The sequence below is a fragment of the Gigantopelta aegis genome, chromosome 10 (assembly GCF_016097555.1).
Source record: "Gigantopelta aegis isolate Gae_Host chromosome 10, Gae_host_genome, whole genome shotgun sequence".
NCBI classification, from domain to species: domain Eukaryota; kingdom Metazoa; phylum Mollusca; class Gastropoda; order Neomphalida; family Peltospiridae; genus Gigantopelta; species Gigantopelta aegis.
Window position 1 is genome coordinate 80,266,742 of NC_054708.1, and position 19,714 is coordinate 80,286,455.

The 19,714-nt window shown below is 38.4% G+C and overlaps 1 protein-coding gene across 1 annotated transcript in view; it reads left to right on the top strand.

The window, feature by feature from the left end:
* Window positions 1-16,801, top strand: part of LOC121384782 (ankyrin-1-like) — a 17,686-nt gene extending 885 nt beyond the window's left edge. The window contains exons 2-5 of the mRNA XM_041515359.1: window positions 2,397-3,067; window positions 9,793-10,233; window positions 11,106-11,307; window positions 12,333-16,801. Of these exons, the coding sequence (XP_041371293.1) occupies window positions 2,410-3,067; window positions 9,793-10,233; window positions 11,106-11,307; window positions 12,333-12,684 (1,653 nt within the window). The 5' untranslated portion in view covers window positions 2,397-2,409 and the 3' untranslated portion in view covers window positions 12,685-16,801. The remainder of the gene's footprint in view (window positions 1-2,396; window positions 3,068-9,792; window positions 10,234-11,105; window positions 11,308-12,332) is intronic.
* Window positions 16,802-19,714: the final 2,913 nt, after the last annotated feature.

The following is a 19,714-nucleotide window of genomic DNA, read 5'->3' on the forward strand; positions in this document are numbered from 1 at the left end:
TTTTTCTCTCATTCCAACCAGTGCACCATAACTGGTCAAAGGCCATGGTATGTGCTTTTCTGTCTGTGGCTACCCGGTAATTAATGTGCACCCTGTACTAGTCTGGTCATATGTCTTATCATGCACATTCAGAGCAAGCTGTTGTAGTGCACGCCTGTCATATGTAAAGATGTCAACTTATGTCAGCACCTTCGTCCAGGACAGGAATGGTTTTGGTGTGGGTTGCATTTGGAGGTGGGATCGCCTGCGCTGGCAAAAGTTAAAGTTTGTTTTGTTTAACGACATCACTGGAACATATTGATTATCATCGGCTATTGGATGTCAAACATTTTGTAATTGTGATAGGTAGTCATCAGAGGAAACCTGCTACATTTTTCCTAATGCAGAAAGGGATCTTTTATATGCACTTTCCCACATTCGTTAAGTTAATATTTTTCTTAATGTGTAGGGCGAGTTGCTTTCCTCTATTTAGCAAATTTAAAATGACGGGCAAATGTTTTATGCTGTTGTTGGAAGATTTATTTTTTTAATAACAATGCAAGTACTTCGATTGGGATTTAGTAAGTATGGTAGATTATACATTTTTGGTTTGTGTGTCCATTTGTTGCACTATTTCGGTTGAAAAACGGTTGAAACATGGTGTCACAAGTTTTTGAATACCAGCTACATATAGCAGGGCTCACACTGGAACAAATTGTGGTTTAGCCTATTTTGAGAAATGTAGAGCATTTTCTTGAAATGTATTAAATGTGGTTATTTGGACATAAAAAGAACCACGCTTTCTACATCCCTTCAGACTATGACCTGATCTGACCTGTAGTCCAGTGGAACTTTAAAGCGCTCACCTGATGTGCAGTTGGTCTAGGATTGATCCCTGTCCATTGGGCTATTTCTCGTTCCAGCCAGTGCACCGTGACTGGTATAACAAAGGCTGTGGTATGTACTATCCTGTCTGTGGGATGGTGTTTATAAAAGATCTCTTGCTACTGATGGAAAAATGTGGTGGGTTACCTCACTATATGTCAGAATTACCAAATGTTTGTCATCCAATAACCGATGATTAATAAATCAATGTGCTCTGGTGGTGTTGTTAAACAAAAAGCCGCACTTTGTTAACAACTTTGATACATCACTCTCTTACCAGAAATGGTTAAAAACAATTCAGTGACACATATTTCACATACAAGAAGAAAACCATGTCACCTATATCCACTTCGCTGATATCTCCTAGGATAGACCAATTACTCTGAATGTAAGAGAGTTAGACAAACATTTGGATGATTGTTCACCCAAATGTCCGTCTAGCTCTCTTACAGCCAGAGTACTCAGGCTACTTCTGGATAAAACAAGCATGATACGTAGGCTGCCATTTTGCTTTTTCATGGAATCCTCTACAAGAGGTATGGAAGAATGTGACACAATACAACAATGTCATGATGTGTCATCATATCTAGGCAATCATATTAAATACATGTACGTCACATACCAGTGTTTGAGATTAAAAATGTTGGGCAGTATCCCAGTTGAATACTAACATTTCATAATCTGGTATCCCACCTGAGAATTTAGTTTCCCACTTAAATAAAATTCATAAATAACATCGTAACAAACTTGGACAACACTGCGTGAAATTTGCAGGCAAAAAGATTTGCTGCATCTATTTTTGCATAATACTGACATAAATTAATATTTAGCAGTAATTTATAAGTGTTTCTGACATTACTAATACGTAACTAATGATATAGTGCTTTCCCTAGAAATTTGGCAAGGCATGGTAGATTAAACACTTTCAGGGCATTTTCACAATTTTCACCATGCTAAAACAAGCTAAGGAAAACACTGTGATAAACCTACCTATATCAGTTATCAATATCTCAAATAAAATTTGAAGAGTGGAAACATACAACAAAAATAATAGCGACATAGTGGTTCCCAGTCTAGCATTAGACTGGATACAATTTAGGGTGGATATTGTTATGGCATAGCATTAGACTGGGTACAAGCTCGAAAATACTGATACTTAAGTCTTAACTTCAACAGTAAATGACGATTTTCAATGTTTCAGCATAAAAATAAAAATGCAGGATTGAAAAACCCAACAACATTATATATGATATCCTGGTGGGATACTGGGTTATTGAAGTCTGGTATCCAAAATTAAATTCTGTTATCCCCGGGATATCGGGATACCGTTAATCTCGAACACTGCATACTTCAGAGGCTTCCACCCTTTTGAAGAGTATTCCATGAAAAAGCAAATAGGCAAACGACCAAAAATTACATCCTTTTTGTTCTAGCATCTATGACCATTTACAAGGTACTACTACAAGTGTCCTAGCTACTAAGATATTCTTTTTTCTTGTTCTCTATGTTTTTGTTATTTATTTTTTAAACAGATATAAATTTGCAATGGAAGATGGAAATGATACAATATTTGAAGCTGATTCGGATATGTTTGCCCCTTTGGACCTCTTTCTCCGAATGGTGGAAGAAAACAACACCGTTGCAGTTGACAGACTTCTTTCTGACTGGGCATTTCGATCAAACCTGGATATCAACACATGTCTCATAGCATGTCTGCAAAGAAGTTGTGATTCAGTGATTGTCGACAAGATTTTAAAACATCTTCCAAACATGCGCTATTCCGATGAGAATGGTATGCGTGCATTACACCACGCCGCTATTCACGGACCTGTTCAGAATGTACGATGCATTGTTGAAGCTGGGGTACTTGTTAACTGCTCTGATTTAAAAGGCTATCGGCCATTACACTATGCATGCGAACACGGCCAGACAGACATTGTCCGATACCTGATTGAAGAAGGTGCCCATGTGAACTCTTCACGGACGCACCTGTCGGGTGAATCTGCCCTCCACATTGCGTGTCGGTGTGGTCACGTCGACACAGTGATAGCCTTGCTTGACAGCCGCGCGGACATCAACCTGTTGATTCTGACAGAACATGGAGGCCATACACCGCTGCACAAAGCAGTCATGGGAGACAGCAGTGAAGTTGCTCGGGTTCTGTGTCAGAGGGGAGCATCACCATACCTCACCGATTCTTTAGGTAAGACCCCCCCCCCCCCCCAGCTTCTGGAGGGGATGTACCTCATTGATTCTTTAGGTAAGAGCCCCCCCCCCCCCCAGGTTGTTTTGGAGGGGATGTACCTCAGTGATTCTTTAGGTAAGATCCCCCCCCCCCCCTCAGATTGTTCTGGAGGGGTTGTACCTCAGTGATTCTTTAGGAAAGAGCCCCCCCCCCCCAGGTTGTTCCGGAGGGAATGTACCTCAGTGATTCTTTAGGTAAGACCCCCCCCCCCCCCCCCCCCCCCCCCCCCCCGGTTGTTCTGGAGGGAATGTACCTCAGTGATTCTTAGGTAAGACCCCACCCCCCCACCCCCCCGGTTCTGGAGGGGATATACCTCAGTGATCCTTTAGGTAAGACCCCACCCCCCCCCCCCTCCCCAGGTTGTTCTGGAGGGGATATACCTCAGTGATTCTTTAGGTAAGACCCCCCCCCCCCCCCGATTGTTCTGGAGGGGATGTACCTCGGTGATTCTTTAGGTAAGAGCCTCCCCCCCCCTCCCCCCGATTGTTCTGGAGGGGATGTACCTCAGTGATTCTTTAGGTAAGAGCCTCCTCCCCCCCCCCCCCAGGTTGTTCTGGAGGGGGTGTACCTCAGTGATTCTTTAGGTAAGACCCCCCCCCCCCGATTGTTCTGGAGGGGGTGTACCTCAGTGATTCTTTAGGTAAGATCCTGCCACCCCCAGGTTGTTCTGGAGGGGATGTACCTCAGTGATTCTTTAGGTAAGACCCCCCCCCCCCCAGGTTGTTCTGGAGGGGGTGTACCTCAGTGATTCTTTAGGTAAGAGCACACCCTCACCCCCTCACCCCCAGGTTGTTCTGGAGGGGATGTACCTCAGTGAGTCTTTAGGTAAGAGCCCGCCGCGCCCCCCAGGTTGTTCTGGAGGGGATGTACCTCAGTGATTCTTTAGGTAAGACCACCCACACACTCTAGGTTGTTCTGGAGGAGATGTACCTCAGTGATTCTTTAGGTAAGACCACCCACACACTCTAGGTTCTGGGACAGGGTGGAGGAGTGGAACAGGATTTTAGATCTCACTAAATTGGTCACCCCAGGTTTTTTTGTCTATTCTGAGCTTAGTGGGGTTTTTTTCAAACCAGTGATGTTATTAACAACTGCTGAAGAGTTGTAGATATATTTAGTTCAAACTATTTCTATCTCATTAACTGATATTGGTAAATCTGTCAGTAATTGACAGCTAAGTTAAAACTGATACTGGTAAAGCTGTCGGTAGTTGAGATCTACATGTAAGTTAAAACTGATATTGGTAAAGCTGTCAGTAATTGAGAGCTAAGTTAAAACTGATATTGGTAAAGCTGTCAGTAATTGAGAGCTAAGTTAAAACTGATATTGGTAAAGCCGTCGGTAGTTATTGAGAGCTAAGTTAAAACTGATATTGGTAAAGCCGTCGGTAATTATTGAGAGCTAAGTTAAAACTGATATTGGTAAAGCCGTCAGTAATTGAGAGCTAAGTTAAAACTGATATTGGTAAAGCCGTGAGTAGTTATTGAGAGCTCAGTTAAAACTGATATTGGTAAAGCTGTTAGTAATTGAGAGCTAAGTTAAAACTGATATTGGTAAAGCTGTCAGTAATTGAGAGCTAAGTTAAAACTGATATTGGTAAAGCTGTCAGTAATTGAGAGCTAAGTTAAAACTGATATTGGTAAAGCTGTCAGTAATTGAGAGCTAAGTTAAAACTGATATTGATAAAGCCTTCGGTAACTGAGAGCTAAGTTAAAACTGATTTTGGTAAAGCTGTCAGTAATTGAGAGCTAAGTTAAAACTGATATTGGTAAAGCCGTCGGTAGTTATTGAGAGCTAAGTTAAAACTGATATTGGTAAAGCTGTCAGTAATTGAGAGCTAAGTTAAAACTGATATTGGTAAAGCCGTCGGTAGTTATTGAGAGCTCAGTTAAAACTGGGTAAAGCCGCCGGTAATTGAGAGCTAAGTTAAAACTGATTTTGGTAAAGCTGTCAGTAATTGAGAGCTTAAGTTAAATCCGTCGGTAGTTATTGAGAGCTGATATTGGTAAAGCCGTCGGTAGTTATTGAGAGCCAAGTTAAAACTGATATTGGTAAAGCCGTCGGTAGTTATTGAGAGCCAAGTTAAAACTGATATTGGTAAAGCTGTCGGTAGTTATTGAGAGCCAAGTTAAAACTGATATTGGTAAAGCCGTCGGTAGTTATTGAGAGCCAAGTTAAAACTGATATTGGTAAAGCCGTCGGTAGTTATTGAGAGCCAAGTTAAAACTGATATGTTATTGAGAGCCAAGTTAAAACTGATATTGGTAAAGCCGTCGGTAGTTATTGAGAGCCAAGTTAAAACTGATATTGGTAAAGCCGTCGGTAGTTATTGAGAGCCAAGTTAAAACTGATATTGGTAAAGCCGTCGGTAGTTATTGAGAGTTCAGTTAAAACTGATATTGGTAAAGCTGTCGGTATATATTGGTAAAGCCGTCGGTAGTAAAGCCGTCGGTATTGAGAGCCAAGTTAAAACTGATATTGGTAAAGCCGTCGGTAGTTATTGAGAGCCAAGTTAAAACTGATATTGGTAAAGCCGTCGGTAGTTATTGAGAGTTCAGTTAAAACTGATATTGGTAAAGCTGTCGGTAGTTATTGAGAGTTCAGTTAAAACTGATATTGGTAAAGCTAAGTTAAAACTGTCTGTCGTAGTTATTGAGAGTTCAGTTAAAACTGATATTGGTAAAGCTGTCAGTAATTGTTTAAAACTGATATTGGTAAAGCTGTCGGTAGTTATTGAGAGTTCAGTTAAAACTGATATTGGTAAAGCCGTCGGTAGTTATTGAGAGTTCAGTTAAAACTGATATTGGTAAAGCCGTCGGTAGTTATTGAGAGTTCAGTTAAAACTGATATTGGTAAAGCCGTCGGTAGTTATTGAGAGCCAAGTTAAAACTGATATTGGTAAAGCCGTCGGTAGTTATTGAGAGTTCAGTTAAAACTGATATTGGTAAAGCTGTCGGTAGTTATTGAGAGTTCAGTTAAAACTGATATTGGTAAAGCTGTCAGTAATTGAGAGCTAAGTTAAAACTGATATTGGTAAAGCCGTCGGTAGTTATTGAGAGCCAAGTTAAAACTGATATTGGTAAAGCCGTCGGTAGTTATTGAGAGTTCAGTTAAAACTGATATTGGTAAAGCTGTCGGTAGTTATTGAGAGTTCAGTTAAAACTGATATTGGTAAAGCTGTCAAAGCTAAGTTAAAACTGATATTGGTAAAGCTGTCGGTAGTTATTGAGAGTTCAGTTAAAACTGATATTGGTAAAGCTGTCAGTAATTGAGAGCTAAGTTAAAACTGATATTGGTAAAGCTGTCGGTGTAAAGCCGTAGTTATTGAGAGTTCAGTTAAAACTGATATTGGTAAAGCCGTCGGTAGTTATTGAGAGTTCAGTTAAAACTGATATTGGTAAAGCCGTCGGTAGTTATTGAGAGCCAAGTTAAAACTGATATTGGTAAAGCCGTCGGTAGTTATTGAGAGTTCAGTTAAAACTGATATTGGTAAAGCTGTCGGTAGTTATTGAGAGTTCAGTTAAAACTGATATTGGTAAAGCCGTCGGTAGTTATTGAGAGCCAAGTTAAAACTGATATTGGTAAAGCCGTCGGTAGTTATTGAGAGCCAAGTTAAAACTGATATTGGTAAAGCCGTCGGTAGTTATTGAGAGTTCAGTTAAAACTGATATTGGTAAAGCTGTCGGTAGTTATTGAGAGTTCAGTTAAAACTGATATTGGTAAAGCTGTCGGTAGTTATTGAGAGTTCAGTTAAAACTGATATTGGTAAAGCCGTCGGTAGTTATTGAGAGCCAAGTTAAAACTGATATTGGTAAAGCCGTCGGTAGTTATTGAGAGCCAAGTTAAAACTGATATTGGTAAAGCCGTCGGTAGTTATTGAGAGTTCAGTTAAAACTGATATTGGTAAAGCTGTCGGTAGTTATTGAGAGTTCAGTTAAAACTGATATTGGTAAAGCTGTCAGTAATTGAGAGCTAAGTTAAAACTGATATTGGTAAAGCCGTCGGTAGTTATTGAGAGCTAAGTTAAAACTGATATTGGTAAAGCCGTCGGTAGTTATTGAGAGCCAAGTTAAAACTGATATTGGTAAAGCCGTCGGTAGTTATTGAGAGTTCAGTTAAAACTGATATTGGTAAAGCTGTCGGTAGTTATTGAGAGTTCAGTTAAAACTGATATTGGTAAAGCTGTCAGTAATTGAGAGCTAAGTTAAAACTGATATTGGTAAAGCTGTCGGTAGTTATTGAGAGTTCAGTTAAAACTGATATTGGTAAAGCTGTCAGTAATTGAGAGCTAAGAAAACTGATATTGGTAAAGCTGTCGGTAGTTAGTTCAGTTAAAACTGATATTGGTAAAGCCGTCGGTAGTTATTGAGAGTTCAGTTAAAACTGATATTGGTAAAGCCGTCGGTAGTTATTGAGAGTTCAGTTAAAACTGATATTGGTAAAGCCGTCGGTAGTTATTGAGAGTTCAGTTAAAACTGATATTGGTAAAGCCGTCGGTAGTTATTGAGAGTTCAGTTAAAACTGATATTGGTAAAGCTGTCGGTAGTTATTGAGAGTTTATGATATTGGTAAAGCTGTCAGTAATTGAGAGCTAAGTTAAAACTGATATTGGTAAAGCCGTCGGTAGTTATTGAGAGCCAAGTTAAAACTGATATTGGTAAAGCCGTCGGTAGTTATTGAGAGTTCAGTTAAAACTGATATTGGTAAAGCTGTCGGTAGTTATTGAGAGTTCAGTTAAAACTGATATTGGTAAAGCTGTCAGTAATTGAGAGCTAAGTTAAAACTGATATTGGTAAAGCTGTCGGTAGTTATTGAGAGTTCAGTTAAAACTGATATTGGTAAAGCTGTCAGTAATTGAGAGCTAAGTTAAAACTGATATTGGTAAAGCTGTCGGTAGTTATTGAGAGTTCAGTTAAAACTGATATTGGTAAAGCCGTCGGTAGTTATTGAGAGTTCAGTTAAAACTGATATTGGTAAAGCCGTCGGTAGTTATTGAGAGTTCAGTTAAAACTGATATTGGTAAAGCCGTCGGTAGTTATTGAGAGCCAAGTTAACAGCAGTGCTAATCAGTTTGGAACTTGATTAGCAACTACTGTGTAATATACTCTGTCAAAAAAGAAACGCATCTAGGTGATAGGGAAAGAAGAAAAGTGTTTTATTTTATAATTTTTTATTTTTTTTTGTACAATGTTGCTGAATGACCATGTTTGTTAATGTTCCTGGAATGGGACAGAATGCCCAAATGCACCCTAAAACAAATTTAACGCACGTTGTGTGACAGTTGCAGAAAATCGACGTGAAATAGTCAGATTTTGGCAAATGTACTTAAAACTTGGGGTAGTGATGGGTATTTAAAGCTGCAATGATCGCAATGATGCCTCATTTGCATTTCGACGTAGACAAGTTAAAAGATGCCAAGACTAAGCCTGCCGAATCGAAACATTGCAATATGCCACCTCCAGTTAGGTGAATCGCAGTCAGCAGTCGCATGCCACATGAATGTCCATCAGAGCACCATTTCATGTCTCTGGGACAGGTACCAGCAGTTTCAATCAGCTAAAGACTGGCCCAGTAGTGGAAGACCTCGCATAACAACTGCAGCGCAAGATCGCTACATCCGGGTTCTGCACTTGCGTCACCGAACTGCCACAGCAACGAACACTGCTGGACGCATACCTGGTTTGAGAAGGGTGTCTGCACAAACCATTCGGAACCGACTTTGAGAAGCTGGTTTACGGGCTAGGAGACCGTATGTTGGCCCCGTCCTGCGACTTCAACATCAACATTTACGTGTTCGCTGGTGCACAAATGTACAGGGGTGGAACTTGGGAAACTAGTGGCGAGTATGGTTCAACGACGAGTCACGTTTCCTCCTACAGCGATGTGATGGACAATGTGTTTACAGATGCCGCAATGAACGTTTTGCCAATAACTGCATTGCCCAAGTTGACAGATTCGGTGGAGGGAGTGTCATGATGTGGGGAGCTATCTTATACACTGGCAGAAGTGAACTTGTGTTCTTACAAGGCAACCTGACAGCTGTACGCTACGGGGATGAAATTCTTCGCAGTCACATGCTTCCCATTTTGGATTGACAGAGAGAACTCTTTCAGCAGGACAATGCCAGGCCGCACACGGCACGTGTAACAATGGATTTCCTACAGAATGAGAACATTAATGTGCTGCCATGGCCATCAAGATCGCTAGATCTCAACCCCATTGAACATCTATGGGACGAACTGGACAGATGTGTACGCCAGCGTGACCCGGAGCCTCAGACGCTTCCGCAACTGTCACATGCACTGCAGAAAGAATGGACTAGGATTCCACGTGCCCGTATTCAGAGACTCATTCAGTCTATGCCAAGGAGATGTCGCACAGTGATTGCTGCAGCTGGTGGCCACACAAGGTACTGATTTCAGTGCCCTCATGCAATTCTGTTTGGTGACGAAAATGCCTCCACTGCCGTCAGTCCTTAGCAGGAACATTGTCACATACTCATGTTAAATTTGACTGTGATACGATCATAAATAACGAAATTATACCACTTTGTATTAAAGAGATAATTCCATGAATATTTCGCCTATGCGTTTCCTTTTTGACAGAGTATATTTCAGAATTGTGCATTCATTCATTCATTCATTCATTCATTCATTCATTCATTCACCCATTCATTTCTTTAGGTAAGACTGCCCTGCATCTTGCTGCTGAGATGGGTAACATTGAGATTACACGCATCTTGATTCAGTTTGGTGATGCTGCTCTTGTGAACTCCACTGACGAGTTGGGCAAAACCGCATTGTCTTACGCAGCCCATGAAGGCTTTCTTGAAGTGACCACCGACCTGATTCAGGCGGGAGCCGACGTCTCTCTTTACGACATGAACGGCTATGCTCCAATTCACCTGGCTATCGCTGGGAGAAAGCTGGACGTTGTCGAACTGATCCTCGGGTCAGGGTGTGATGTCAACATGCAGACGCACAAGTCTCTGGAGTCTCCGTTAATGATGGCTCTGAGTGTACGAGAGATCGACATCATCCAGATGTTGTTGCGCCACGGTGCCGACGTCAATCTACCGGACTTCAAACAGTATACACCACTTCATCGCTCACAAGTGCTGGGAAGTAAGATTGCTCACCTGTATAAGTTTTTTGTTCAACCTCGTATACGTTTTTATTTATTGCCTCTCCCCCATCTTTCTATTATGCTGTACCATCTCATTTTAAAATGTAGATACATCTTATCATTGATGTGTATTTCAATATTAATTTGTACAGTTATGCATGCAACCTTGCAGACAGTGTGCAATTTTGAGGAGAGTCCGGGAGCCCGAGGCTCGCAAAAATCATATAGGACTCTCTGACTTGCCTAGCATATGAACACGACTGGCTCGTACAAATTATTTGTACAAATTACATTGATTCTTCTACACACAGTCAACATATATCTTAAAATCCTGGGAAACCACAGTGTTAAATAGCGATCTTTTCCATGGTTTCATGCAAAACATTTAATGTATCTTCTGTTCTACTGGAGATCCATGGCAGGGCTCGCTGGGTTAATGGCGGGCTCTAAAGATTTGCAAACAGGGAGTCCTTATGACAAACCAAAATTGCACACTGATGTATGTTTGCAGACACTGAATTTATACACTAGCTAACAAGTTTGCAGAGAATGGCAAACTGATTGTAACCAGTAGCTTATGCTTATAGATAATAAAAAACTGATGTTAAAAGTAGACAGTGTTTGTAGACAGTGAGAAACTGAATTTATACACTAACATGTTTGCAGACTATTTGTATATTTTTACACAGTGACAAACTGAATTTATCCAGTAATGTAGACAGTGAGAAACTGAATTTATACACTAACATGTTTGCAGACTATTTGTATATATTTTTACACAGTGACAAACTGAATTTATCCAGTAATGAACATGTATGTTTGCAGACAATGATAAACCTAATTTATCCAATATGTATGTATATGTTTGTAGAAAATGAGCAATTGAAGGAGCGGATAACGGAGATCCTGCTACAGGCGGGGTCGCGCGTGAATGCCCGGGACCACCAGGGAGCGATTCCATTGAACAGAAACATCTTCACCAGTGTCCTCATCAACCGGCCCTGTAACACGGGCTGTCTCAAGCTGCTGGTTGAGGCAGGCTCTCTACTCCAACCGGATGCAGAATACAATAGGTGAGTCATAGACCTAGAAAACAATCTATATGTTGGTGAGTCAAAGACATAGAAATCAATCTTGGTGAGTCATAAACATGGAATACAATATATGAGTGAAAACAGTGAATACAATATGTGAGTCAAATCATAGAATACAATCTAGATGAGTCATAAACATAGAATGCAATAGGTGAGTTATAAAAAGAATGCAATATGTGAGTCATAAAAAGAATACAATGTGTGAGTCATAAAAAGAATACAATCTAGGTAAGTCATAAACAATACAATAGGTGGGTAATAAACAAAATATAATAGATGAGTCATAAGCATAGAATACAAAAGGTGAGTCATAAACATAGTATACCATAGGTGAGTCATAAATGGAATACAATAGATGAGTCATAAACAGAACATGATAGGTGAGTCATACAAACAGAACATATATGAGTCAAACAAAGAATACAATAGGTGAGTCATAAACATAGAATACAATAGGTGAGTCATAAATGGAATACAATAGATGAGTCATAAATGGAATACAATAGATGAGTCATAAACAGAACATGATAGGTGAGTCATATAAACAGAACATATATGAGTCAAACAAACAATACAATAGGTGAGTCATAAACATAGAATACAATAGGTGAGTCATAAATGAAATACAATAGATGAGTCATAAACACGATAAACATAATACGAAAGGTGAGTCCTTATATATAGGTAAGTCATATTTGAAATACAATGTGAGTGGAAAACAGGATACAGTAGGTGAGTTATAAACAGAATACAATTACAGGAATTCCCCATTCTGCTGGTTGTGTTCTACACTGTAATTTAATTACAGGGATTCCCCATTCTGCTGGTTGTGTTCTACACTGTAATTTAATTACAGGGATTCCCCATTCTGCTGATTATTTTCCATACTATTATTCAATTACAGGAATTCCCCATTCTGCTGGTTATGGTTTACACTAGTTTAATAATAAGAATCCCACACTCTGCTGATTATGTTCTATACTATTACTTTTATATAATTACAGGAATTCCCCGCTCTACTGGCTGTGTTCAAGTGGCTGTCTAACCGAGGCCCACTATCTAGTGCAGGCCGGCTGGGACTTGCGGTGTGAACCCTGGATAATGATGGAGGGCAAAACACCACAGCAGAATCGCTTACACAAGTGGTTTCTTGCTCTGTCGCGCTCAGTACGCCCCTTACAGCATTACTGTAGGAACAAAATTAGGACCAGACTCCAAGAGCTCAGCGAGGACCGGGAAATCATTTCATCCATTCAGTTGTTACCAGTGCCAGAGAAAGTCAAACAGTATCTGTGTCTGAGAGACTGTTATTTTACAGACGATTTTGATGCCAGCAGTCAAGTTCAAAGAAGTTAATTTTGTAGTTACCTGTGAGCAGGACATAGCCTTGGTACGATAATGCAGTGATGACTTGTTGGACAGTGTATTTTTATTTTTGTTTAATGACACCACTTGAGCATGTGGATGGATTAATTATCAGTTATTGGATGGTCAAATATGTGATAATTCTAGCACGTAACTTTCTGAAGAAACCTGCTATATTTTTCCATTATGGCATTAGCAGCAAGGAAAATTTTATGTTAATTTTTCCACACAGGACAGCATATACCACACACTTGCCTGAGGGGTGGTGGGTCATATAGGGTCAATCACTTTCCAGGTGCGAAGTTGGCATTGATTCAGTCTTCACCTGCATGCAAGTAAGTTTTTAACAAAAGAAAATAAAGTAGATATGTAAACAAAAACCACAAAAAACCCAATAACAACCAAAAACCACATAAAGTGTGTGATAAATTAATATATATATAAAAAAAATCAAAATCCACAAAATGCATTCTGTATATAAATTTACACATTTTGTGTATTTGCAGTTTTCCCACTTATTACTTACCCATAATTTTTAAGCCATCCATACCTTATGGATGGTAGGCCTATGTCAAAGACTGAGGTATATGCTGTTCTATTTATAGAATACATTTCCTGTGGACCAAGTGCCGAAATAACCTTAAGCTTGAAGTTTTAAATGTGCGTAGGTGTGTTAAACAAACATTCCTTTTGTTTGTTTGTGGGATGGTGCATGTAAAAGATCCCTTGCTGCTAGTGGAAAAATGTAGCATGTTTCCTCTCTAAGACTATATTTACAAATTACCAGATGTTTGACATCCAATAGTCGATCATTAATAAACCAATGTGCTCATTAAACAAAACAAACTTTAAATTGTAACTTTGTTTCTTTCTTTGTTTCTTTAATTCTTTCTTTTTTGGTGTGAAAGGAAACATGGTCGAAGTCAGTGCAGTATTATTGTATCATGGCATAGATCAGTAAGGCTCACTGGATCAATCCATAGGACAAAACCTGCTGATGTTTTTCCTATTCCAACCAATGTATCCCCCCACCACTAGTAGTCTGGTATATGCTGATGAGTGGGGGAAGGTGCATGTAAAATATCATTTGAGGTGCACTAGTCAATAGTACATGTTACATAGGGGTCACATGATTGAACCACTTTGGCGGACCTATATATTTTTCTTGTTCCAACCAGTACCATGACTGGTATATCCGATGCTGTGGTATATGCTATCCTGTCTGTGGGGAAGTGTATTTAAAGATACCTTGCTGCTAATGGGAAAAGGTAGCAGGTTTCCTCAAAATTACCGAATGTGATGATTAATTAACAAAATAATATTTGTATATGGTAGCAGCAAGTTTCTTCTGTAATTATCTGTACCAAGTTTCACAAGTTATGTTAGACGTCGAGCACTGGCAGCTGCTGATAACATGGTGTGGTGCAATGTTGTTAAACTAAGGTTGATGACAGTCACTTTTCACACCCTTGTTGTGGCTTCGTACACAATGAATATAGCATATCTCACCATTATTTCACAGGGTTGAAAATCAGTGCTCTACAAAGCAAGTTCAAATTTACACTTCCCTGGCCAGTAAAGTATAATATTTACTTATATTTAGTAGCCAGCTAATATATACTTGTAATTAAATCGATTTATCTGCCATTTTACGGCACATTACTAATGTCGTAATTGTTATTAGGAATGAATGAATGAATGTTTAATGACATCTCAGCACAAAAATACACATCGGCTATTGGGTGTCACAATGTTATTAGGAATGCATTCGAATGAACTCATGAAGAGATGATTTCTAGTTGTTAAATAATAATTACAAGTTACTGTTTGTGTCCAGTTCCACTATTAACTATCATTATCAAATTCCGTACCCAATAATTGTATTAAACGAATTTAAGCGAATTACTATTTTAATATACAATATACACATATACAAGCCGACATTTAAAATAATTAACGTTTGAGGTTCAAACAGACAAGTAAAGACATACAGTGGCTCAACAATATCATTTTAATACATAAATAAAACCTGGCTCTAAATGGGACAGGACCGACTTTGTCCAAAGCTGAACTGGGGCCAAATTATTTCCAAACGCTTGATATTCAAGTTAAGGGAGATAACATCATAACGAAGTATTACCTCCCCCTTAACGTCACCGTGTTTACTCTTGAATACTGGAAAATCGTTATTCATAGTCAGATTAACCTGTCTCAAACAAACTACCAATAGAAAACACGTTTTATGGAAGATAAATTGCTGCTGATCCACAGTGTTTTCTGATGTCCAGTTTTGTTTATAGATTAAAGTAAGATTATTGGACAGTCGCCAAATGTGATTTTATTTTTTAGACGCCAGGGAATGTTTTTAGTCGTCATGGCGAGTATTTTACTCGCTTTGCAGAGCACTGAAAATTAACATAAAAACAATGGTCGCCAGCAGGGCCAGTTGAAAACAAATCTTACTGGCCCTTCTCAAATTCAACTAGCCCTCCATTGTAATTTAAATGCACAGCCAAGATCAAGACTAAAATATTCTTTGTTGAATAATAATCATGTGCTCACCGTATATAGTCTGTTTCCTTCAAAAGGAAACCGATGAACTGGCGTATAACTTCATAATGCAGTTAAAATTTATATAAAAACATGTTATCAAGTTTTAAACCCATACCAACTCAAATAAAAAAAATTGAAAAAAAGAGAAAGAAATCCAGTATAAATAAAAACAATTCTTTACAAATTACCATTAAATTATGATGATTAAATCTCATTTTTAATACAGGGGTGAAAACAAAATACTAGAACAGCCGAGGTATACAGCTTGACTAGCATTGTCTCTGAAGTAAAAACAAATAATGCAATACAAAGAGAAAGGTAGAACTGCGCGTGCTTTAGTACTATATAAACCTAGTCTCTGGGTGGCAGTTCTCTTTGTGGCGATGCAAGAAGGGGTACAATCTCCCGTATCAGATTTCCTGGGGAATGGACGAAGCACGCACACGTGTGCATTTAATTTGGATATTGTAAATGCTACATTAGTAGGCTACTAATAAAATAAATATTAAAAGAAAAATAAATATGTAAAAAACCCAAACATTTTATCAAAATATACTGTACTTAGTTATTATATTACATAGCATAATGGTGTGCATATTGTTTATTACAGTAATATTTGGACTGTTATGTCATTATGCAAGTCTTGGTCTCAATATTTATTTAATACAAATCGCTTAAATTTAAAACAATATCGACAACGACAATCAGTTAACGGACCTTTGGAATAAACCCTGGGCTGTAGTAATGGAACAGGTAATTGTTATTTGTATATATGCTTACGTTAGTGTGAGTTAAAACTACAAGATAGATTTTGATTTTGTCCCAGAATAATTCAAGCTAATTAAATATGATTCCTTTTTACCATTTAACATTGAATAACAATAACTATTGAATAGTAGCTCTACTAGATAATTATGGTGTATCCAGTCCATTCTAATAAGCCGACGACTCATGCAATACATGCAATGTCTTCAATACGTTTTGAGCTCTATTTTTAGAAGACCCGGCCCAAAGCCACAGAAGCTGAATCTGGCACTGTTAAAATATAGAGCATGTTCTATGTCTTCTGCTGCTGTAGTTGGCGCCAACACAGACGCGATGTGTTTTGTCACATTCGATTCAGTTTCAGTGTCTTTGTTTTTTAACTGGTACCATACTCGCCAGACCCTAATATCGATGGTTGCCTGATGGACTACCTGGGTAAAATTCTTAGTCGCCCATAGCCAATAAAGGTTGCCACGGGCGACCGGGCGACTGCTAATTTTCAACCCTGTATTTCATAAATAGTACTTTTTTAAGTAACAGATTTTCTTCAAACACATTCAGTCCTTGCCTTTTGAAAAACAAAGGCAAGTGAAAAATCGCACACCTCAAAATGCTTAGGCGAGTGAAAAATCGCACTCATGAAAAGGCTAAGGCGTGTGAAAACCAAGTGTTATTAATTTATGAAGTAATTGGTCATCTAAATGCAGACATGTTGCAAAAATGAACCAATATACCAATAATGTTTTCTTCTAATTTTTTGTTGTTTGGTTCATTAGTGTAGTCTGACTTCTTTTCCCTTTCAGGTATGGAGTTATAATTTATTAAAATGTTTCAGGAGGAGTACTATAGAAATATAATTATGACTTGTATACACTGATGCAGACAATTCATTTTATAATTACAGTATGTACTATTCAGATAATTTGATTCACACAATTATATATATATACCTTTTCAGTGTTAGATGGTTTGATGAACGTGCAGCTAAACATATATAGGAATCAACTTGTCTTGAATTTCATTATTATGTGCAATGAATATGATTAGGATGATTGGGATGGGAAAAACCCACTGGTCCGAGGAGGTGGTTCATGAACTACGACCCAAGCATCTCAGGTGTGCACTACCGACTCATATTATTAAAACATTTTTTTTTAAATAACTCGTGAAACGTAGACCTACAATTACTTCAGTTGATAGTGTTGGTTGGGACATTGACATCCATGTGTCATTTTTAATTCAACAATTACGCAACCAGTCTCCCTCCCTCAACATTTTGTAACACGCCATTTGACCTACCGCTACAAGTTACAAACGGCTCTGACAGTGTTACATCATTGATCTAGAATGGCCCCAATGTTGTTGATACAAAATATACAAACCTTGACCAAATCTGTCATTACAAAGAATTTTATTCCAAACGTAGGATGCCATAATAAACATAATAAAAACCCCATAATTTTAGACATCATCAATGTGTAATAAGTTGTCTAGAAGACCAGCGTGTTCATGCAGAATTCCAAGATTAAAAAGAATCTGACCCCGATAGCTCTGATTGGTCAATATTGCGCATCAAATCATGTTCCATTCACATGGTCTGTGACTTTCTAACAAACAAAACAAAAATTAAATATTCGGAAATGATCATTGATTACTGTTACTATAGTGTGTACATCTATACATATATAAATAACATATGTACATTCATTAACGTCTGGCTGAAATACAAATATTTAAATGAACTTTTATTTTATTTTGTTTAAAGATAAAAAAAGAAAAATAATAAACGTACAAAAGTACCTATGCTTATTCCTACATACCTATTACCATTTCTTTTCCTTCTTTTTATTATTCCGTCTAAATTTCATTTCTTTTTTTCTTTTTTTGAAAAAGAAAGTATAAAATTAGATGTAAGCTTTGAAGACCAACAGTTTAAGTTATGAACTAATCGAGACAATTTTACCGACTTCGCTGATTTCCTTAACGAGTTCATTTGTGTAGGCTACAGAAGCCACTATTTAATTCAATGCCTTTTCTCTTTTTGTCATAACTATGTATAAATGAGTTATCCTTATCAGACGTTGTGATCTATTACCTTACAAAAGTGGACTGTTTCTAATTAATAATAAATTAAATAGGCAAAGAAGTTTTGATCGGATTGGTACGTCTTCGAAAATGTCTATTAAATCTGTGTTTTCCGATTTGTATAGCAAAGATAAGTACCAGTCATATATTAAAATCTTGCATTGACGTTACCGTTCTCGTAACTTTTTTTTTCTGGTACTATTAAATGGATCTTTCTATCAGCTTCATACGGTAAATAGTGGCAATCAATATACAAAATTATTTTACGTGCGCTGTTTGTTAAGTGTAACGTGCGTTATTTTTCACACTCGCCAGATTGAAATTATGTGTGCTGTACGAGCGCAATCACACCCACGCACCTTAAAAGGCAAGGTCTGCACATTCGGGTGCATTAGTAATGTTCATAGTGACGACAGCAGGTTTCCTCTCTCATTATCTGTGTGGTCCTTAACCATATGTCTGACACCACCATATAACTGTAAAGTAAATGTGTTGAGTGCATCGTTAAATAAAACATTTTCTTCCTTCCTTCCCTTTTTTTGACAAACAATAATGATCATGGAATGGCATTTCTTATGTACTACATTACTTAGAAGCATCGTGTGTTGTAGCTCAGTGGTAGAGCACTCTCACGAGGTGTGATGGGTTGTAGGATCAACAACCATCAATGGACTCATTTTCCACCCATCTCAACCACTGACCCATGGTGCATATAAAAAAAAAATTGTTGCTAATCAAAACGTGTAGCCCATGAAGTGGCGACAGCGGGTTTCCTCTCAGTATCTGTGTGGTCCATAACCATATGTCCCATGCTATATAACCATAAATAAAAATGTGTTGAGTGCATTGTTAAATAAAACATTTCCTTCCTTCCTTCTGTACTGTTCTGTCTGGGAAGAGCATATAAAAGTTCCCTTGCTGGTGTTTGGTAAGAATACCTTATGTGGTGACATAGTGTCAGAATAACCATATGACATGTTACACTCCAGATAGCCATAGTTCAAAATTGTCATTAATCACACATTCCATAGTTTTTATCAGTGAATCTGTACCTGTGTAGAAATGTAAGACATAGTTCTCTCACTTTTGTACATGCAGAAATAGAATGAACCTGTTTGAGAGTGAATGAAATAACCAAATTCTCTCATTCTTGTACACAAAGGGGTGGGACATGACCCTGTGGTAAAGTGTGCGGTCTGTTTGAGAGTGAATGAAATAACCAAATTCTCTCATTCTTGTACACAAAGGGTGGGACATGACCCTGTGGTAAAGTGTGCGGTCTGTTTGAGAGTGAATGAAATAACCAAATTCTCTCATTCTTGTACACAAAGGGGTGGGACATGACCCTGTGGTAAAGTGTGCGGTCTGTTTGAGAGTGAATGAAATAACCAAATTCTCTCATTCTTGTACACAAAGGGTGGGACATGACCCTGTGGTAAAGTGTGCGGTCTGTTTGAGAGTGAATGAAATAACCAAATTCTCTCATTCTTGTACACAAAGGGGTGGGACATGACCCTGTGGTAAAGTGTGCGGTCTGTTTGAGAGTGAATGAAATAACCAAATTCTCTCATTCTTAAAGTGTGCGGTCTGTTTGAGAGTGAATGAAATAACCAAATTC